Source organism: Pelodiscus sinensis, chromosome 5 (assembly GCF_052426305.1).
Source record: "Pelodiscus sinensis isolate ZL-2025 chromosome 5, ASM5242630v1, whole genome shotgun sequence".
Classification (NCBI taxonomy): Eukaryota; Metazoa; Chordata; order Testudines; family Trionychidae; genus Pelodiscus; species Pelodiscus sinensis.
The window spans coordinates 102,542,284-102,565,431 of record NC_143056.1 but is presented as its reverse complement, the minus strand read 5'-3'; the positions used below and the strand labels follow the sequence as shown (position 1 = coordinate 102,565,431).

The 23,148-nt window shown below is 44.5% G+C and overlaps 1 protein-coding gene across 1 annotated transcript; it reads left to right on the top strand.

The window, feature by feature from the left end:
• Nucleotides 1-535: 535 nt before the first annotated feature.
• On the top strand, nucleotides 536-22,086 carry LOC102460254 (alpha-1,3-mannosyl-glycoprotein 4-beta-N-acetylglucosaminyltransferase C-like). The gene is made up of 4 exons (XM_025181842.3): nucleotides 536-731; nucleotides 3,550-3,731; nucleotides 9,131-9,278; nucleotides 20,729-22,086. Exons 2-4 carry the CDS (start codon nucleotides 3,558-3,560, stop codon nucleotides 21,871-21,873), a joined length of 1,467 nt encoding a protein of 488 aa, XP_025037627.1. The 5' UTR covers nucleotides 536-731; nucleotides 3,550-3,557; the 3' UTR covers nucleotides 21,874-22,086.
• The last annotated feature ends 1,062 nt before the right edge of the window (nucleotides 22,087-23,148 follow it).

The window sequence follows — 23,148 nt, the reverse complement described above, 5'->3', positions numbered from 1 at the left end:
ATTGTGAAATAGATTCAAAATAAGATACGCAATTTACATAGCACAAAATATGTATCCTATTTTGAGTTTAGGGTGCAGCATAGATGTACCCTTAATGAAAGTGTAAGGCTCCTCATCTTCTAGAGAAGCGGGTAGCAGCCTAGAAGTTGTTAGCACCATATTGTTAATCCAACTAGCAGGCTTCCCCCTACTCCTGGGTTCTTTCAGGTCAACTGACATTTTTTCTGCATCCTCTGTCTGCTACAGAAGGAGAAGGTAGGAGAGAGTACAGCTCTGACAGCTCTGATTGGAAAAGGAGGGTGCATTGAGAAGACTGGGTCTTTAAGCAGGCTGGATATCTTTCAGAGGGAGGAGAAATCTTTTCCCAGGAAAACGTGAAATGTCTGTCAACAGCTGGGACTCAGGAGCAAGTCGTGGAAAGAAACTGAGAGAGCAGGTGAGAGGCAGAGAGGCAATGGTGTGAGAAGCACCTAACAGGAGACTAGCAGAGTGTGTGTCAGGGAACCACATCCAGGCTCAGAGGTGGAGGTTCCGTGGCAGTTGGAGGCAGCTAGGCAGGAGGAGAGACATGTTGTCAGTTGGGAGTCTCCATGCCACAGTGCCTTGAAAGGAAGCTGCTTCTGGAAAACGGTCTCTGCATAACCACTGCCCTGTGCTTCCCTAGTCCTGCGACGCTGGGTGCCTGAGTCAGCTCTAGAGCATCCTGCTGGAGCCGGAACCTGGACAGCCCAGTAAGCACCTGCTGATACAGTTTTCTCACATGGGCCTGCAAACCTAGAGATGGGACCAGGGTAAAGGGAGCTGAGGGAATGACTGAAGCTGCTGTCACCATATCTCTCTCAGAGTGAGTGGCTCTTTGCCACAACACTGCCTTGGAGATGGTGCAGGGGGCCATTATTCCTCAGGAGACTCAATGCCTGTCTGAGCAGCTCCCAGTGTGTGGGGAGGGAGTGCACAGACTGCTATAAGTCCCCATCCAGTGCTCTTGCAGCTGGCATGGGAGCAGTAGCCCCAAGGGCTGCTAATAAAGCCCAGGGATTGCACCAATGGCTGGTGGCTGTTCAGGTGGGAAAGCCAGCCTCTGCCATGATGGCTTTTCTAAAAAAAGAATTAACTTGACAGCTAGCCAAGTGGTAGTCTGGGCATTGCTGTCCTTAGGGACAAAGTGACACAGGAGCCCCAGTGCCAATCCAGTGTGTTAGGAGGAGGCTGATAAAACACTAGAACAACATATTGTCAGCTGCAGAGGATCCTATTTGTTGTGACCTTGATCCAGATTTAAATGTGGCCATCTGTATCTTGCCCCTGGTAGTTCACATTCAGGTAACTATGTGCCCCCACTATATGTCTGACCTGTCCCTGTATAGTAAAAGCAGGACATTACATTACTAGCCATTAACAAGGGGTGAGGGGAGGGAGGGAGGGTTTCAGAGGGGTTTTAGGTAGTGCTGGTTGAGAAACATTGAAAATTTCTGTGTGTGGGGGGGAGGAGGGAAGGATAAAAATGTTAATTTTCCTTAGAAAAGTTTGTTTTTACAGTAAAAAATCAAAAAACAGAAATATATTGATCAGGACATGGCATTATGGTGCCTCAAGGAATATTGGGTGCTTCACACTTTGATTCTCCTCTATAGGTTGGGCTACCTGTGGTTGGATGACATTTCCCATGGTGTGCCAAAGCCTTGCCTCATTCTGTAGGGAACTGATAGCATAGCAAGAGTTTCTGGCTGTGGTGTATAATGGGAGATATGATTTGGCTGAAGAGCCCAGCCAATAGAAAAGAATGGAGACATGAGGATCTTCCAAATTTGACTTCAAAACCCATTAGGTCTCGTAGCAGAGCATTTCTCATTAACTATTTCAATTTTGGATGGTTGTTTTTGTGATGAAAAAACTGGAGGTAATCTGGATTTTTCTACAATAAGTAGACACTTTACATCTAAAATATTGTTTTGTTAACCTCCTAATTTTCTATTGAAAGCCAGTTTTGACAGAAAATTTTTAATCACAATAATTTCTTATTGACTGTTCCAGTATTGCCGATATCAAGAACTGAAAAATCATGTTCCAGATCAGGGCTACTGAAGTAGAGAAAAAAGATTGGCTTTAAGAGCTCATATAGAAAGATTCAGGAGTGTTCTGAGATAATGTTTCTGTTAAATGCAAGGAGTTATCTCTGTCTATCTGTAGTATCACCTTCTTATATGTCCCTGGAATCTATTGGTGCACAGAGTCAATACAGGCCCGTACGCAGGAATTTCTGTGGAGGGGTGCTTTTTTGTAAACATGGACTGCAAGGGTGTGAATGTACTCCTATGGCCTCCCAAGTAAGTGGGGAAATCAGCCCCAGCCTTCCCCTGACCTGCCAGAGTATGGGGAAGGGAAGCTTGGGTAGTATGCTGCTCCTACCTTCCTCTGGTCAGCTGGAGTATGCTCACGTGGGTGACCATGTGGGGGTGCTTTCACACTCTTTGCACACCCCCCCTGCATACAGGCCTGCAATAGTATTCTTGTGGCAGTAGTTCTCAGTCAGGGGTACATGTGCCCATAGGGGTATGTAGAAGTCTTCTGGGAGGTACATAAATTTACCCAGATATTTGCCTAGTTTTTACACCAGGCTACATAAAAAAACACTAGTGAAGTCAGTTCAAATGAAAATTTCATGCAGAGAATGACTTGTGTATACTGCTCTGAAATGGAAGTACAATATTTGTATTACAACTGATTTATTTTATAATTATACAGTAAAAATGAGAAAATAAGCAATTTTTCAATAATAGTGTGCTATGATACTTCTGTATTCTTATGTCTGATTTTGTAGTTTTTAAGTAAGGTGAAACCTGGGGGAATGCAAGACAAATCAGAATCCTGAAAAGGCTACAGTAGTCTGGAAAAATTGAGAGCCTCTGTTACAAAGGATCTTCCACAGAACTCCAGTGGGAGAAACAATGATACAAATCTACAGCTTTTATCCTTTCATGCCCTGCTCAGAGTGAACTGATGGATCTAAGTTCCTCTCAGTTCAGAATCAGAGAGGAGTATCCACATCTACATGTAAATACACAAATTCAGCCCTGGTGAATTCAGTGGAGTTGCAACTGCTAACACCAGATGTAAATATGACCCATTGATATCAATGGAATTGCACTTGCATATGTCAGAGCAGAACTGGAACCTTAACTTACTGTCAACACCTAACTGTGTTAAAGGTAATGACTGCATACAAAGCAAGAAATAAGGATTTCATATGTTTCTGCTTTCAGGCTGGAGCAGCCCCACTGCCCATGACATGGTGGGACCCCAGCTGTCTGGAGCAGCCCTGCCACTGACAGAGGGTTGGGCTGGAGACCCTTGATAACCAATTGAAATGGTATCATTTTAACAATTAACACTTTAAGGGGCATTTACATCCCTAACAGAATTTCTCCAGTATGAGCAAATATGTGTTGTGTACTAAAATATATAGGCACACACTAAATAGCATTATGTAGGCCACCATGTTCTAGATTTTGGTTTCTTACCTACTTGATGCATTGTCTGTATTTAAAGGAGGAAAAATGACAGTGAAAACCTGCAACATACAAAAAGCACTAGCCTGGTATTGGAGAACCCTTCCAAGGATTTTTTTTCTCCTTCTACTTTTCATAATATTGTTTACCATTATTTGGAAAAAGAACAAAGAAGAATGTAACTGCTTTAAAATGGGAAAGCCTGGATTAACACCATTTAATGTAGGTAACAAAATGGATGATTCACAAATTGTTTTCAAATAAGGTTATTTATTAATGGTGGACTATATACAATGATTTGATAAAATCTCCCAAATTTGGAGTTTCTGAATAGCTATTTCACAAAAAATATTGCATATACATTGATTTAATGAAAAATTATGAATCTTTTACAGGATACTACATTGAAAGTTTTTCAGTGATGCAAACATTGTTTTTCAGCATTTAAAATATGCAGATCTTTAATGGCAATATTGACTTGCAATACTTTTCTGAAAAAAAACCCCAACCCTTTCCACTAGAGGAAAGACAGCTTTGGCATTGTTTACCAAATAAATTATGACCAGTGGAATTTGTGACAAGAGAACTCAAGGTTGATTTTTGTCACCATTATTGCTTGAATACAAAAATTAAGAAAAAGAATACATCTGAGATTTGTTTAGGCTGAACAGGTCTGCAGAACCATGGTTCATATATTTTGGATCCTCAGCTCCTCGAGTCCTGATGCTTTTCAGTGTCTTGGGAGCTGATCTGTGCATGAGAGTGTCTCTGTGTGTCTATGGAGGACTGGGAAATAGGTTACTTACCAATAATGAGAATTAATTAGCTAATGTTTTCAAAGCACTTTGAAGATGAAAAGCACTATGAGTGCTAAATTCTATTAAGTAATTGAGTTATTTGACTGCTAGTTAAAGGGATAATAGCAATCCTTTCCCCTCCCCCTGATTGTGTTTGACTATTAGCTTTATCTGGTTTTTGTTTGTGCAGTGGTCACTACCATCAGACACCTCCAGTGCCCATTCAAATCTGTCACAGAATCAGAGGTGGTAGAGTCATGGGTATGTTAAAGAGGGAATTGCATACAGGTCCATATACAGTACCAAATACGAAACTAAGTCGAAACTGTGCCCAATGATCACGTTTGTACACACTGTAAAACAGACTCCTGCGGCTTCTTACCCAGATAGCATGGGAACTTGCCCACATCCAGTTATTTATACTGGGTTTTGTCAGCTCAGCCTTAGGCCCAGGCTGCTCCTCACAACTTGCAAGGGACCCTGGCCATTTGAAAGCCTTCTTGAATCTTTCTGATTTACCCTGGATTTTGCTGCACTTTCTGATTTTGCTGCACTCTCTATAGGACTGAGATGAAAAGTTTCAATCTGGAAGTTCCTTCTGTGGCTCCAGAAGATCCTCTAGCAGTCTCCTGCTCCTTTCTCCCACCAAACTGCAGTTTCCTCCCTCCAAGACCCCCTCCCAACTTTACATGACTGACAGTTCCAGGGGAGTGAGGATAGCCCTGTCCCAAGACCTCTCTGGCACCCTCTGCACTAGTGTGCATTCTATATCGCATATTCCCTTAGACCAAGATGAAAATAGTTCACTGTGTTACGGGTGGCAAAGTGACACTATTCAGTGAGAAAACTTTCAGAGCTGTAGTGGATGCCAATGAGCACAAACTATCAAACATGGTATTGGTCTTCAAATGCAGAAATACGAGTGAACTTGTCAGCTCTTAGCTACAAGTTGGACCTCTCTGGTCTGGCACCCTCAGGACCTGACTGGTCCCAGATGACGGATTTTGCTGGATCCTGGGAGGTCATTTTTGGACCCCTTCCAGGGGCCCCCCTGGCCTGCCAGCCTTGCAGGGGTCCTTGCTGCTGGCCCGCCAACAGGACTCTCTGGTCCCGCAACATATGTATTGGACCAGGGATGTTGTCGGATCAGAGAATCCCAATTAAGAGAGTTTCAACCTGTAGTAAGTATCAGAGGGCTAGCCATGTTAGTTTGGATCTGCAGAAGCAACAAGGAGTCCTGTAGCACCTTATAGACTAACAGATGGATTGGAGCCAGGAGTGGCCCAAGGCCGGTTGTAGTAGCTGGCACCCCAGGTGGAAGGTGTGATTGGCGCCCCCGCCTGCACGACCGTCAATGGCCGTAATGTAATCAAGGGGAGCCTGGGTGCCCCGTGATGTCATCATTGGGTGCCTGGGCCAGCGGCGCCCTAGGTGACCGCCTAGTCTGCCTAGGCTCACGGGCCACCCCTGATTGGAGCATAAGCTTTTGTGGGCAAAGACCCACTTTGTCAAATGCATGACATGACATGCAACTGACGAAGTGGGTCTTTGCCCACAAAAGCTTATGCTCCAATACATCTGTTACTCTATAAGGTGCTACAGGACTCCTTGTCGAACCTGTAGTAAGTTCAATGTCAAACGCTAGTGAAATAGCAGAACTTATATCAAAAACTAAAAGTCACCAAACACCTAGAGAAAACTGGAACAATAAGCAATAAACAATGTGAGGTTAAAAAAACTAATCTTGTCAGACAAACCCACGTTTATTTCAACAGAATTGTAAAATAAGTGGATGAATGGAATGAGATAGAGATAATCCATTTGGATTTTATTAAAGCATTAGACACAGCTGCTCTTGTAATCTTATTCCTTATTAATTCAAGTTGGTTGGATATAAACACTATCACATGGGCTGGAAAGTCACTGAAGTTCTGTAAACACAGGCTAATGATAGGCAGTAATGTATTGGAATGGGGTGAGTGTTTAATATAGTGCTACTGGAACAGGTCATGCCCTGTCTTATTTAGCCGCTCTGTTAGTAATTTGAAAGAGGGAATAAACAGCAAACATTAAATTCCTACATATACAAAATTCAGCAGTGTTGCTAAGGGCAAGAAATAATGCAAAGAATCATAGAATCATAGAGCTGGAAGAGACCTCAGGAGGGCATCAAGTCCAGCCACCTGCTCTAGGCAGGACCAATCCCAACTAAATCAATCCAGCCAGGGCTTTGTCAAGCCGAGATTTAAAAACCTCTAGGGATGGAGATTCCACCACCTCCCTAGGTAACCCATTCCAGTGCTTCACCACCCTCCTAGTGAAATAGTTTTTCCTAATATCCAACCTAGACCTCCCCCACTGTAACTTGAGACCATTGTTCCTTGTTCTGCCAGCCTCTCTCCATCCTCTTTGGAACCTCCCTTCAGGAAGTTGAAGGCTGCTATCAAATCCCCCCTCACTCTTTCCTTCTGCAGACTAAACAAACCCAAATCCCTCAGTCTCTCCTCATAGGTCATGTGCTCCATCCCCCTAATCATTTTGGTCACCCTCTGCTGGACCGTCTCCAATGTCTCCACGTCCTTTCCATAGTGGGTGGCCCAGAACTTGACACAATACTCCAGATGTGCCCTCACCAGAACCGAATGTTAAAGGGGTTGGTAAAAAGAAATAATATATTATTGTTGACAAACTTGCTTTTTACCAGTATCTGCGTAAATCCCTTGTATTAGCCTGTATCCACAAGAGGAAATAATATAAATAGAGGTGAGCTATCTATAAATCTTTATTTAGCTATCTGAGTCCAATGGCAAGTTTTATGTACTGCCACATAAACCATCTTGGAGAAGTGAGTTTATGCACTTGTGCTCAATAGAGAGTAATTGAAACAGTAATACAGTGCTATGGACTGCAAATAGAATATTAGACCATAGTGTATATAGCAGCAAAAACTCTGAATATACACGTAGTCTATGAATGTAATCTTCTTTAGTAGTTACAGAAGAGATTTGGGAGACAGGTCACCTGGGCTCTATTCCCAGTTCTGTGACTGCTTCTTATGGGCTATGTCTACACTACCGGGAAAAGTCAGAAAAAGATATGCAAATTGAGAACTGCAATTTGTGTATCTTTTTTCGCTTTTCTTTTTGGAAGAGGCTTTTCTGAAATTTGGCCCATCTACACAGGGCCATATTTAAAGAAACCTCTTTTGAAACATCCCTTAATCCTCTCACCAAGAGGAATACAGGGATGCCGAAAGAACACATCCGCTTTCTCAGAAACTGTTCAGAAGTGTTCCTTCAGTGTGGTAGAGCGTTTATCCTGGAAAAGCTCTGCAGTCTAGACATAGCCATGCTCGGTAACATGTCATGTAACGTCTCTGAACCCTCAGTTTACTTATTGGCAAAACAGGTCTGATAATAGCTGCATCATAGAAGAGTTTGTGAAGCTTAAATTAACTAATTTGTTAATTAGCCTGAAATCCTGGGGTGCTTGTTTTTGTTGTCATTCTCTAAATTAAGAATTCTGCTAGGGACTTTGGGAAGTTCCATTTAAGGAAGAAAACTCCCCACTCATTATAGAAAGCATAATGTGTATTATTGCTTTTCTATAAATACCATTGAAGAGGAGGAAGACTCAGAATCTTTGTCTAGACTGGCCAGTTTTTCCGGAAAATCAGCCACTTTTCCGGAAAAACTTGCCAGCTGTCTACACTGGTCGCTTGAATTTCCGCAAAAGCACTGACTTCCTACTGTAAGAAATCAGTGCTTGCGGAAATACTATTCTGCTCCTGTTCAGGCAAAAGTCCCTTTTGCGAAAAGCTTTTGTGCAAAAGGGCCAGTGTAGATAGCTCAGATTTGTTTTCCGCAAAAAAGCCCCGATCGCGAAAATGGCAATCGGGGCTTTTTTGCAGAAAAGCTCATCTAGATTGGCATAGACGCTTTTCTGCAAAAAGTGCTTTTGCGAAAAAGCGTCCGTGCCAATCTAGACGCTCTGTTCCAAAAATGCTTTTCACAGAAAACTTTTCCGTGAAAAGTATTTCCAGAAAATCATGACAATCTAGATGCAGCTTAAGGGTATGTCTAGACTATATGGTTCCGTCTACGGAGCCATGTAGATGAGTTTACTAGACATAGGAAAATGAAGTGGCGATTTAAATAATTGCCGTTTCATTTACATCAAAATGGCCGCCGAGCTGTGCCGATCAGCTGTTTGGCAGCACAGCGGGGTAGTCTGGATGCACTGCAGTCGACAAGGGAAGCCTTTGTCGACTGCTCTGATATGCCTCATGAAATGCTGCTTAAATCGCCGCTTCATTTTCCTCTGTCTAGTAAACTCATCTGCATGGCTCTGTCGACGGAGCCATGTAGTCTAGACATGCCCTAAGGGTGCGTATACACTGCAAAACTATTTCAAAATAACTAGCACAGTCATTTTGAAATAGTGTAAAAGTACTGTCAAGTTGGAGGACTTCTTACTCCTGTAACCCTCATTGTACAAGGATGAAGGGAAGTTGGAGGAAGAGTGCTCTATTTTGAAATAAGTGCTGTGTAGACACTTCCTATTAGCGCTTTTCTGTGCTCTAGTTCTTAGCTCCATGGGTGCACATTACACATTGTTTTCCTATAACACTGTACCTTGTTACAATATAAAAATGCATAAATAGTAATAATAATGTCCTTCATATATTGAAACATTGGCAGCTTGAAAGGTACGAAACAGGAAAATATAGCTTCCATATGTCCAGGAGCAATAATATATATATATTGTATGCTGTGGCTTGTGTCAGTCTCACATGTTAGAAAGTAACAGTGTCTTGTTTTTAAGGCCACAGCTGGAGAGAAGGAGACGGCTGATTTGGAGGCTGCTGTTTGCGAGATGCCACAAAATCAAAATTTTACTGTAAAAGGAACTGTGATAGATCCTTTACCAATTCCATATGACTATATCTTAGGTTCTCGTCCTACTAGAAAAAGTGAGTGTTGACTGAAGCTCGACTCTGGTTGGCCACCTCAGTTCCTTGCTGTTGTACTAACAGTGAATGTATTATTATGCAATTCAGGAATATTATCAAAGTAACTAATGACCTTAAAAGTAAGATCTGAGAGGCAAAATCACTCAGGATTCCCTGAAATATAAAGAGCCACAAAAGAGGGAGGATTCCAGCTCTTCTTGGTTCCAAAGAAACTCTGCCAACCCAAACTCTCTAGCACTATGGCAACATCATAATACTGACACCAATTCAAGGTACTTAACTGCCTGCTTCATTTTATATATGTGAATAATCTCCCTTATTTCAATGAGATTACTCACAGTCTTAAAGTTAGGAAGGATCTTAGGGTACGTCTGCACTAGTCCCCTAGTTCGAACTAGGGAGGCTAATGAGGGCAACCGAAATTGCAAAAAAAGCATGGGATTTAAATATCCCTGTAGAATGAGGTTTAATAGCTAATCCGAGTTAAGGGGTTTACTTCAAACTCCCATTTCACTGCCGCGTGTAGTTATTCCAGGGCTAGTCAGTTTCCAAAATGGCAACTGCCCGGGAACATGCTAATGAAGCATGGGATACTTAAATCCCACTCTTCTTTTGCAATTTCAGTTGCCCTCATTAGCCTCCCTAGTTCGAACTAGGGGGCTAGTGTAGATGTACCCTCAGTATTTTACTGAATCAGGTCAACTATGACATTGAGCCAATGAGACATTGGTTAATTACACATGAGGAAAAATGTGTTCTGGAGCTTTCCCTATAAATCAGAGTAGAAGTTGGCCTATTTTTCCTAATAGCTTTTGAAATTAACCCGTTTATGGATGTCACATACACTATGTTCATTACTTTTCTTTTTTTTTAAACCTAAAACTGCTAGTAAAAAATGTGCATATGGATATCTACTACAATACCACTAAATGTAAGAGCACCTTGGAACAATCAAGAATAGAGTACTGGTCTTGCAAGAAGCTCCACATCAAGGCTGCTGGGAGCAGGTGGTTGGAACACTCTCTGGGCTAAGGCTTCTGGGAAGAAATGGGTGTCAGAGCTCATGAACCAGGGGATCAAACTAATGGAAGGCTGGAGCAGTGACCAGTTTTTTTGCTTCTTGGAGGTTGCAACTTTATTTGGACCCTGACCAAGTATGGTCCTGATGTCCCTGGAGATGTGGGGCAAATTTAAGTGAGTGGCATTGCACACTGGCATATGGTGTCACAGAACTGCTCAGGTTTGGCACCCTATGCAGTCAGGCCTCTTTTCAACACTCTACCAGATAACAAAGGTGTAAGATGGGGTGGGCTTTCAGGAGGACTCAGGTTTTTCAGGTCCCTTTTCGTGGCTCAGCTCATCCTAGACTTGTTCTGCCTCCTTGTTGTTGTCAGGAGCCATCAGAGCAACAGTGTCCTCTTCAGAGTACTTGAAGCTGGCAACTAAATCCATCTTTCTTCCCTGAGAGGAGAGAACCAGCTTTCCTCCTCACTTAGCTGCCCAGTCCTCCTGTGGCTCAGAGGTAGTTCCTTGTCTGAGATCAAACTTGTGTCCAGAGTCAGCTGAGACTCAGTGCCCTCTTCCCTTAGAGCTGGTAAAGTTCCTGTTGGTTTTTTAAAAGACAGCAAATCATCTCTGCCTCAGATATCCAATGAACTAATGTATTTGCTCTCTTCTGGTTTGTACAGTATCCAGCAGTGCTGCTTTTGGCAGGAGCTTATTGTCCTGGAGTTGGGGAGCTAGCTGGGCATGGCTGAGTTCATTTGTTAAGTCATATTTCATAAATACACCCAAGCATGTTGCCTACTTAGCAAATGTTCCAGAATAAAAAGAGAGAGCATGAGTAATTAGATTTTTAAAAGCATCAAATTGCCATGTATGGGTAAATGAAATTTTCCCTAGCTAGATCTATTAACATTAAACATATTTCACAGTAGTTTATTTTAAAAGTCTTATCTGATCTTTCTCTCATGGCTTGGAATAATGATCTTATCTGTGATTTTGAGAATCCTGGTAGCAGATCTGATCTCTCAGTGAAAGGTAGATATGTTATTCATGATGTCCAGTAGAATGGGGTGGGTCCCTAAATCCTATGGTGACCTGGGATTCTGAAGGCTACTTATTTTGTCAACAGGAAAAGGAAACAACCAAATCGCATTGCAAACTTACCACGTTATTTGTTCTTGGCTAGCCACAGAACTGAGTTCAAAGTTATATGTGTCTGCACAAACTTTCACTCCCAGGCTGTGTCCAGACTCAGGGTTTTTTTCAAAAAAAGTAGCCTTTTTTCGAAAAAACGTCACCTGCGTCTAGACTGCAGCCACATTCTTTCAAAATTAAATTGAAAGAACGCGGCTTTTCTTTCGACGGCGGTAAACCTCATTTCACGAGGAAGAACGCCTTTTTTCGAAAGTGCTCTTTCGAAAAAAGGCGTTCTTGAATGCCAACAGGGCTTTTTAGAAAGAGAGCATCCAGACTCAATCGCTGCTTTCTTTTGAAAAAGCGGCTTGCTTTTTCGAAAGTACTGCTTGCAGTCTAGACGCTCTTTTTCGAAAGAGGCTTTTTCGAAAGATACTTTCAAAAAAGCCTCTTTCGAAAGAGGCTTGCAGTCTAGACATAGCCCCAGAGCATGTCTACACTGCATGCTTATTTCAAAATTTATATTTCAAAATAGCTTATTTTGAAATGGAGCGTCCACACTCATTGGACACTAAATCACATTTAAGGCCACCTGGAAGCACTTCAGGCAGGGCATCAGGACAACACTCTCTACCTGAGCCTTGAGCTTAAAGGGGCCCCCCCCATACAGCCATGTCCCAGGTTTTTTCCTTTGCCTACCTCACTGAGGCTATGTCTAGACTGCAGGCTTCTTTCGAAAGAGGCTCTTTCGAAAGCATCTTTTGAAAGAGCCTCTTTCGAAAGATCGCGTCTAGACTGCAGGCGGATCTTTCGAAAGAGCAATCCGCTTTTTCGAAAGAGAGCACCCAGTGAGTCTGGATGCTCTCTTTCGAGGAAGCCCTATTTACATTGAAGAACGCCTTCTTTCGAAAGAGGAACTTTCGAAAGAAGGCGTTCTTCCTCGTGAAACGAGGTTTACCGCCATCGAAAGAAAAGCCGCGTTATTTCGAAATAATTTCGAAAGAACGCGGCTTGAGTCTGGAGCAGGGGAAGTTTTTTCGGGAAAAGGCTACTTTTCCCGAAAAAAACCCTGAGTCTGGACACAGCCTGAGGGACAGCAAAACCTTTTCCTTTGCCTGATGTGGTTGTGGACACCTCAGCTCTCTAGCCATGGAGCAGGACTTGCCTCTCAGTAGTCAACAGCTCTTATATGTCTTAGTGTACCTCCTGCTGAAGTTTCTGTGGGCAGCCTTCCAGGCCCTTCAGGAACAGGACTTCCAGCTTGTTGTGGGGCAATTCCTTTCCACTCTCCACTCATGGCTCATGCAGCTCAACCCCACCCACCCTCCCCTGCACACTGTGTACCGCTGCTTCTGGAGACTGGACACCAGCTCTGACTGCTGGGACCAGATCTTCCTGGAGCAGTAGGATGACCAGCAGTGACTCCAGAATTTCCACATGTGGAAGGACATCTTCCTGGAGCTGTGTGAGTGGCTCACTCCTGTCTTCCGGCAATGGGACACCCATTGGAGACCCACCATCCCCCTCCAGAAGTGGATTGTCATTGCCATCTGGAAGCTTGCTGTGCCAGACAGCTATAGATCCATCAGGAACCAGTTGGGCATGGGGAGATCAACCATTGGGCGCACGGTTATGCCGGTATGGTGCTCTCATTCTATTGCCCCAGGAGGTTGGTGAACAGAACTGCTGGAATGGGGTTCCTAAGGAAGGAGATGGTGGTGATAGAAGCCTCCTCCCCAGAAGTTTTTTCAGTCCCGCCTTCACAAAGCCCTGATGGGGGATGGGGCAAGTCGAGATTGCTCTTGGTGTGGGGGGGGGGGGGGTGAGGGAGAGGGATGGGACCTCCTGAGGGCCTGGCAACCTTGTGATTCTACAGGCGGTGAGGGTCATCAACACCACCCTGCTTGCAGAGTCATCAGCCTGGGTGATGTGGACCCCATCATCACCAGCTTTGTGGCTATGGGCTTCCCCAACTGTGGAAGGGGGGCTATTGATGGTACCCATATCCTCATCTGGGCCCCTGATCACGAGGCATCCGAATATATTAATCGCAAGAGGTCATTTTTAATGGTCCTGCGGGCCCTCATTGACCACTGTGGCTAAGTTCACCAACATCTACATCAGAAGGTGCACAACACACATGTCTTCTGAAACTCCAGCCCATTCCAAAAGATGCCCACCATCACGTTTTCCCCCGACCGCGCTACCAGTGTTGGAGACGTGGATGTGCCAGTCTGTATTGTAGGGGAAGCAGCCTACCCCCTGTCTTATGAAGGCCTACACTGGACATCTTGACCCCACCAAGGAACACTTTAATGCTAGGCTCAGCAGGGCCTACATTGTGGTGGAGGGAGTCCTCAGGAATCTCAAGGGGAGGTTCTGTTGCCTCCTCACCTGGCTGGACCTTGATGAGCAGGACATCCCCTAGGTGGTGGCAGCATGTTGTGTCCTTCACAATATTTGTGAAAACAAGGGGGAAATGTTCCTGTCAGAGTAGGGGGGCGGGCAGAGACTGACTGAATCAGGAGGGCCTTTGCAAAGCTGCTAGACAGTAGGCCCATCAGGGGCCTGTGCACATCCAGAAGGCGCTGAGGGAATTTCACACAAGGACCCTAGTGACACTCTCTCCTGGGCCTCCCCACAAGGGTCCTGTGCATTGCCCCTCTCCACCTTTTATCCCCCACCCCTCTCTTCCTCTGCTCTCCCTTTCCTCTCTCCACCCCCAACCTCTCCTCCCGTGCACAGACAATAAACCACACTTTTTGTTAGGAAACAATAGACTCTGTTTTTATTATTGGGGTAAATGTAACTGTGGAGGGACTGGGGTAAGAACCCATATGAAGAGGGAGGAGGGAAGTGGAAGGGGGAGGAGGGTGAGAAGAGAGGCTTAGGGCTCAGGCTGGGAGTGGTGCCTGCATTGGGTGTGGTGCCACTGCCTCATGTGTGGGGCTCTCGGTGGCCATGGGGGAGGTTAGGTGGAGAAGCTGGAGGGGTGAGAGCTGGCATGGGAGCCGGCGTGGGAGCAGCCACCAGGTAGTTGATGACCATGTGGAAGGCTGAACAGATGGATTGGCCCTGTCTCAGCAGCTCTTGCCAGATGTCATGTCCGCCTCTTGGCCCATGGAGTGCTGCAGGGCTCACAGGGCAGCGATATGTTCCCTCTGGAGGTCCGTGTGGGCTCTCCAGTATTGGTGGATCACATGGGGTGAAGAGGATGGCATGAGAGGTGGCAACTGCTCCCCTTTCACAGCTGCTCCAGCTGTGGAGAATAAAAAAAAGGGAAGTAATCCCAGGAGACACTGTGCATGAAGCCAGGCCTCATCTCTGAGCTGAGACCGAAAGCCCTCAGGTCAGATGAAGGCTATGTGCTTCGACCATGGTCACCTGAGGCCTAGACAGGCCTTTCCAACAGGGACACAGATATCCGAGGGGGGAGCCTCACTACCACCACATCCCAGGGACAAGCAGGCATGGGAAGGTGCTGCCCAGACCAGGAGGGGTGCCACAGGGTGGCTGGGCTTCCCTCCATGCCGTGTACATGCCGGGTCCAGCTGTGTTAGTGTCCCTCAGAGAGAAGACTTGTATCCCTGGCTGCTGGAGAAGGTGGGAGAGTGTTGGGGGGAAATGACTGCTTCTTGGAGCAGCTGGTTCTGGAATCCACAGGGGAAAAGACAGTTCTTGATTTAGTCCTAAGTGGAACACAGGATCTGTTTCAAGAGGTAAATATAACTGGACCGCTTGGAAATAGTGACCATAATGTTAATAAAATGTAACATCCCGGTGGTGGGGAAAACAGCCCAGCAGCCCAACATTATGGCATTTATTTTCAGAAAGGGGAACTACACAAAAATGAGGAAGTTAGTTAAATAGAAATTAAAAGGTACAGTAACAAAAGTAAAATCTGTGCAAACTTTTCAAAGACACCATAATAGAGGTCCAACTTAAAAGTATACCCCAAATTAAAAAACACAAGAAGAGAGCCAAAAAAGTGCCACCGTGGTTTAACAACCAGGTAAAAGAAGCAGTGATAGATAAAAAGATATTTTTTTAAACAGTGGAAGTCAAATCCTAGTGAGGAAAATAGAAAGGATCATAAACTGTGTCAAATTGTAAAAAATGTAAAAATCATATATATAGTAGCCCAATGTCTGTGACTCTGTAATGCTGTAGCATTATAGTCTTGTCTCTGGGGGGCACTGTTGCCTCCCGCCGTGGTGTTCGTCTGAGTTCTGTGCCACTCAGCCGGGCCGCTGCAGGGGAGCAAGCGGTGCAAGCGGCCATTTGGGGTCCCTGTGCTGCATGGGGAGAGTTGAGCCCAAACAGCCGCTTGTGCTGTTTGCCCCCCACAGGGAGCGCGGAGCCCAAACAGCCATTTGGGCTCCGCAGTCCCCCAAGTGAGAGGTAGAAGAGGGAGAAGAGAAAGAGAGATGGAGAGAGAGGCAGGAGGCGGAGGAGAGCTGGGGGGGGGGGGGGGGGGCGAGGCAGGAGGAGGAGGAGGAGGAGAGAGAGAGACGGACATGGAGGAGAGACCCGAAAATCCCATTTTATGACTGGCTATTGGCTAGTATAAAAAGAAAAGCCAAAAAGGAGTTTGAAGAACAGCTAACCAAAAATTCAGAAAGTAATAGTAAAATGTTTTTTAAGTACATCAGAAGCAGGAAGGCGGCTAAACAACCAGTGGGGCCCTTGGACAATTGAAATTCTAAAGGAGCCTTCAAAGATGATAAAGTCATAGCAGAGAAAGTAAATGAATTCTTTGCTTCAGTCTTCACAGCTGAGGATACTGGGGAGATTCCCAAACCTGAGGCATTCTTTTTAGGTGACAAATCTGAGGAATTGTCCCAGACTGAGGTGTCATTAGAAGAGGTTTTGGAACAAATTGATAAACTTAACAGTAACAAGTCACCGGGACCAGATGGCATTCACCCAAGAGTTCTGAAAGAACTCAAATTGTGGAACTATTAACTGTGGTTTGTCAACTATCCTTTAAATCAGCTTCTGTACCTAATGCTTCAAGGATAGCTAATGTGATGCCAATATTTAAAAAGGGCTCTAGAGGTGATCTTGGCAATTATCATCAGTACTGGGCAAATTAGTTGAAACTATAGAACTGAATAAAATTGTCAGACACGTGGATAAATATAATTTGTTGGGGGACAGTCAACAAGGTTTCTGTAAAGGGAAATCATGCCTTACTAATCTGCTAGAGTTCTTTGAGGAGGACAACAAAGATGTGGACAAGGAGGATCCAGTGGATGTAGTATACTTAGATTTCCAGAAATCCTTTGACAAGGTCCCTCACCAAAGGCTTTTAAGTAAAGTAAATTGTCATGGGAGAAGAGGGAAGGTCCTTTTGTGGCTTGATAACTAGTTAAAAGACAGGAAAGAAAAGGTAGGAATAAATGGTATGTTTTCCGAGTGGAGAGAAGTAACTAGTGGGGTCCCCAAAGGATCTGTCCTGGGACCCATCCTATTCAACTTATTTATAAACGACCTAAAGAAAGCGATAAACAGTGAGGTGGCAAAATTTGCAGATGATACCAAACTGCTCAAGATAGTTAAGACCAAAGCAGACTGTGAAGAACTTCAGAAAGATCTCACCAAACTAAGTGATTGGGCAACAAAATGGCAAATGAAATTTAATGTTGATAAATGTAAAGTAACGCACATTGCAAAATATAATCCCAACTATACATACAATATGATGGGGACTAATTTGGCTACAACTACTCAAGAGAGAGATCTTGGAGTCGTGGATAGTTCTCTGAAAGCATCCATTCAGTATGCAGTGGCAGTCACAAAACAAAATAGAATGTCAGCAATCATTAAAAAAGGGATAGAGAATAAGACAGAAGATATCTTATTGCCACTATATAAAACCATGGTATGCCCACATCTTGAATACTACATACAGATGTGGATGCCTCTTCTCAAAAAAGATATATTGGCATTAGAAAAGATTCAGAAAAGGGGAAGAAAAATACTTAGGGTTTGGAACGGGTCCCATATAAAGAGAGATTAAAAAGACTTGGACTTTTCAGCTTAGAAAAGAGGAGACTAAGGGGGGATATGATGAGGTCTATAAAATCATGACTGGTGTGGAAAAAGTAAATAAGGAAAAGTTATTTATTTATTCCCACAATATAAGAACTAGGGATCACCAAATGAAATTAATAGGAAGCGGGTTTAAAACAAAGAAAAGGAAGTTTTTCTTCACTCAGCACATGGTCAGCCTGTGGAACTCCTTGCGAGAAGATGTGGTGAAGACTAGAACTTTAAGGGTATGTCTACACTACCACCCTAGTTCGAACTAGGGTGGTAATGTAAGCATACCGCACTTGCAAATGAAGCCCGGGATTTGAATTTCCCGGGCTTCATTTGCATAAGCCGGCCGGCGCCATTTTTAAATGCCGGCTTGTTCGAACCCCGTGCCGCGCGGCTACATGCGGCATGGGCTAGATAGTTCGAACTAGCAAGCCATTCCGAACTACCTGTACGCCTTGTGGAATGAGGTGTACAGATAGTGCGGAATGGCTTGCTAGTTCGAACTATCTAGCCCGTGCCGCGTGTAGCCGCGCGGCACGGGGTTCGAACAAGCCGGCATTTAAAAATGGCGCCGGCCGGCTTATGCAAATGAAGCCCGGGAAATTCAAATCCCGGGCTTCATTTGCAAGTGCGGTATGCCTACATTACCCTCCTAGTTCGAACTAGTGGGGTAGTGTAGACATACCCTAACAGAGTTCAAAAAAGAGCTAAATAGATTCATGGAGGTTAAGACCATCAATGGCTATTAGCCAGGATGGGTAGGAATGGTGTCCCTCTGTTTCTCTGGAAGTGGGAGACAGGGGAGGGATCACTTGGAGATTACCTGTTGTGTTCCCTCCCTCTGGGGCATCTCTTATTGGCCACTGTCGGCAGACAGGATACTGCTCTGGATAGACCTTTGGTCTGACCCAGTATGGCCGTTCTTATATTCTTGTGTGTGTGTGGGGGGGGGGGGGGGGCGGGCAGACGCTCCTCTGCCTTGTTGTGCTGTCCCGGGAAGCAGATGCTGCCCCAGGAGTGTGGGCATGCCTATGTGCAGCACTTGTGAGTGTCTGCATGTCCCTAGCCTACTTTTAGTGGTGGCTTGTGGAGGGAGGGTGTCCCAGTGTCCCACCCTGGTGTCGGGAGTAAGGCAGGCCTGTCCAGACACCCTGTCAGCCAGAGCACAAGGGTCCTCTGTTGCAGCCTTCTCAGGGGGTGTGCCTCAGACTGTCACTCCACTCTGTGTGGGTCTGCCTTAGTTTGTTTACTTTCATGCACCCCTGGTCCTGGATGCACATGTGGTCCTTGGTGGCCAGGCTCTCATCCACGTGGCCATAGACATCCACATTCCTGCATTTGGTGTGGAAATCCTGGAGGTTTGCCTCCTTGTCCCGGACCTCACAGAGGTCCAGGATCTCCGCACCAGACCAGGAAGGCACATACCTCTTCCATCCCTGTGTACAAGCTGCTGTGCAATCCCTAGACTGAGAAGGCTGAGCAAGGAGTGTGTGGCTGCCCCTCATCACTGGCAGCCTCCACTTGTGTATATAGGGCAAATGATGACACTCACCTAAGGGTGTGTCTAGACTACAGGGTTTTTTTTTTCAAAAAAAGTGGCCTTTTTTCAAAAAAATCTTCCTCTGTGTCTAGACTGCTGCCGCGTTCTTTTGAAAGTAAATCGAAAAAAAACACAGCAGTTTTTTCGACCACGGAAAACCTCATTTTATGGGAATAATGCCTTTTTTCAAAAGTGCTCTTTTGAAAAAGGCATTGAACACAGTGCTTTTTCGAAAGAGAGCACCCAGGCTTCCTGACTGCTCTCTTTCGAAAAAGTGGCTCTCTTTTTTGAAAATACTGGTTGCTGTCTAGACAATCTCTTTTGAAAGAAGCTTTTTGTAGTCTAGACGTAGCCTGAGGGGCCTTCCCCAACTTTGGATGCTGCCCGGGAGACATCCTGGGAGGGGGTACTGGCTCCAGGGTAAGAATGATCTTCTGGCTGGCAGGCATCAAGCTGGTGCTGGCCTCGTCCGGATCCTCTTCCTCCTCTTCACTGGCTCTGCCCTCACAGGAGGGCTATGACAGGCACCTCCAGCCCTGAGTCCACAATGAGGGGTGGAAGGGAGCTGTGTGTAGTAAGGACAGGCCTGCAGTGCCATCCCAGAGTGGGAGCTGCACTCCCTGGCCTTGGCATAGGCCTGCCTTAGTTCTTTTACTTTCATGTGCACCTGCTCCTGGATGCACATGTGGCCCTTGGTGGCCAGGCTCTCAGCTACATGGCCATAAACTTCCATATTCCTGTATCTGGTGCGGAGATCCTGGAGGTTTGCCTCCTTGTCCCAGACCTCAGTGAGGTCCAGGATTTCTGCACGAGACTAGGAAGGCACATAACTCTTCCATCCCTGGGCAGGGTCCTGGGAGCTGGCTGCTGGCTCCCTTGCAGTAATGGAAGACTCAGTGGGAGCAACGGGGTCACTCATGGTAGCATAAAGCACTGGTCTGGCACCTGCTGCGTGGCTCAGGGTAGTCAGGATTTCCCCTGAAGGCTGCAGCTTTAAAGGCTGAAGGGGAAGGGAATCTATAGAGTTCTGATGAGTGTGGCCAGTGGCCAGCAGAGAACCTGTGGGATTTCTTGGAGGCCTCTTATTTTGTAATAACTCCATCTGCCGCGTCTACACATGTCCTATTCCAAAATAGCTATTTCGGTCATGAGGGTTACAAAATCTGGAATAAGACTCCCATTATTTCAAAATAAAGGGCTTGCTGTGTAGATGCTCGCAAAGTTATTTTGGAATAATGTCCATTATTCCAGAATAACACTGTTGGGTAGACATGATCCCAGATCTCAGATTAGGGTCCTACGCTGAAATGAATCAGTGTAAGAGAGAAATGACTGTGGTACAATGTACTTTCTTCCTGATTCTCAGATGTCTGTATTTCTCTTTACAGAAAGAAACTTTTGCATAATCACTAGAGTCTTAGCACAATGCTCAGCTCACGGATTATATATTATGCAGTTATACAAATAATTAATAAATGGAGTTGTTCTCATATTTATAGACTTTTTAAGAAAAGGGTGTAGGAGTAATTTCCATAGTGCACAGGACCCCAAATTCTTTATTTTGACTGCTTGTTTTATTGAGCAATTGGAACTCCTACAGGAATACACAGAACCAAACCAGTGAAACTATAATTTCCTACGATCCTGCCTCTAGTTCACCAAAGCAGGAACAGTTCATAGAAGGGAAAAAAGAGATAAAAAATAATTTATTTTTTACCTTTTGTAGGGTACTTATCAATTGGGATTTCCTCCATTCACCGGAAGAATAAAAACTATCTATTGCAGACAATTGAATCCATATTTAGTCAATCCAGCCCAGAGGAGATAAAAGCAATAGTCTTAGTGGTCTATCTAGCAAACAATGATTCTACTCTAAACAAGCAAACAGCCAAGGAGATAAAAGATCAATTTAGTTCACATACTGATGAAGGAAACCTTCTTGTTGTATGCAGCTCTTTAGCCAGTTACCCTTCTTTACAAAGTCTGCAAAGGAACTTCTGGGATAAAGATGAAAGGATCCAGCACAGGTCAAAACAGAATGTGGACTATGCTTTTTTAGTTAACTTTTGTGCCAGCCTCTCTCATTATTATTTGATGTTGGAAGATGATGTGGTTTGTGCCAGTGGTTTCCTTTCCATAATACAACAATTTATACATGAACGGAGGGAGCCCTGGACCACAGTCTCCTTTTCAACGTTGGGCTATATAGGGAAACTCTATCACAATGAAGATCTTCCCAAACTGGCACGATTCCTGTTGCTGTTTTATGATGTGATGCCCTGTGACTGGCTCTTAGAACTTTTTTACCAATCCAAAGCGCAGAAAGAAATCATTACCTTCAGACCTTCTCTTTTTCAGCACATTGGCAGAATTTCATCTTTTCACACTATGGAAAATGCACTCAAGGATCCAGAGTTCCAAGAAGATTTTGGGGATTTTGGAGACTTCCCTGCTGCCTCCTGTTACACAGACATACCAGTGTTTGATAACTATATGCCTGAAAAAGTCTGTCCACCTGGCAAAGGTGTTTTTTGGGGAAGGAATGTATTATCAGGGAGCACCTTTACCATTGTTTTTGAAACACCTATCATTCTCCAGAAGATTCATATTTATACAGGGTCAGCTGAATACAAACAGGACATTCTGTATTCAGGTTACCTGGAACTGGGCAAAGTGAAAATAAAGGAAAATGATAGTGCAACATGCAGGATTTTCAGAAGAGCAGGAGATTTTTGCAATGGAAAATTTGAACTGGACAACTTTGATCAAGTTATGGAGGAGCAGATTCACTGCCTTCGAATACAGGTAACAGTCACACAAAAGGAATGGCTAATAATAAGGAAAATAAATATTTGGGTAAAAAAGGATTAATGGATTAAAACTCAGTACCACTTTGTTTGAAAATAGAAAGGAAATCCATATTATACATCACCTTGTAAAAATCCCTGGATTTACTATTTATTCTGTAACAAAAGCAACTTTGCAATTGTTTAATGAAAAAGAAAGCCAGATTTGAGAGGCATTTCTAGCTCAAATAAGGAAAATAAACTTGTACACAATACATTAAACTTGTTTCTGCCCTAATGTAGTTGTGTCTACAAAAGCTCATTAGTAACAGAACTTGTATGCCTGTTGACTGGTATGCATGGCAGAAAAGGGAAGCAGCCTAAAGGAATGACTCCCTACTTGCTTCTGTCATCCGGGTTTGTCTTAGCCCCTTAGGAAAAACAAAACCAACTAAAATGTGGGTGCTAACAAAGAGACCATTTATTTAACAGTTCAAACAAAGTAAAGAATGTAATTAAAACCAAGACCCCCACAACTAAAGGTAAGTGACACAAAGGTGGTGCACGACTGCGACTTGGGTGAATTCCCTTCCACCAGGATGGGACCCAGGTAAGGAAATGGAGGATTATGAAATCACTGCCATATCCTGCAGCTTGTGGATCCTCATGGCAGTGGGACCACTCCGGATTCTGTCTCCAGATGGTATCTCAGGTGAGAGTGATCAGGTTGTGTCAGCTCTGCTCCAACAATAATCGGCCCACTCCCCTCCCTGCACAGCCGTGGGTGTGTCCTTAGTGATGACGGGTGGCAGCTGGTAGCACACACCTTGTGTACAGGTAAGTTCACCCTCCCACAACCAAAACCTGTCTGCACAGTGCTGGCGTACCCCTCTATCTAGCTCCAGACTCTGCCATTCAGAAGCACAGTCCCTTGGAACTGAAGAGGCAGCCCTTAAATAAGCTACTGTTCCTGGGCAGAACCTCAGTCACGCGTCTGTCTAACTTTCCTGCCAAAACATCAAAAGAATGGGAAAGTGTTAAGGGCAGGAAAATGCCCTCAGGGGAGGAAGAAGGATGGCCAAGATGGACTCCATGTGGTTCTTTGGACATTTCCAAAATGGCATACACATGTTATTGATTACCAAAACTTTTCCCCTTCATGCACTGTTTAAATAGGATTTATCACATTTATGGTGGTCATGAACACTTAGACTATGTCTATTTCTTCTTCTTAAACCCTTGTACTCCTAGTGGAGCATAGGTCATCTACAAATCTCCTCCACTTCACTCTGTCTTGAGACAAAACTTCTAGCTGACTCCAGGAGTACCCCAGTTGTTGTCCTTCAATCTCAATAGATCT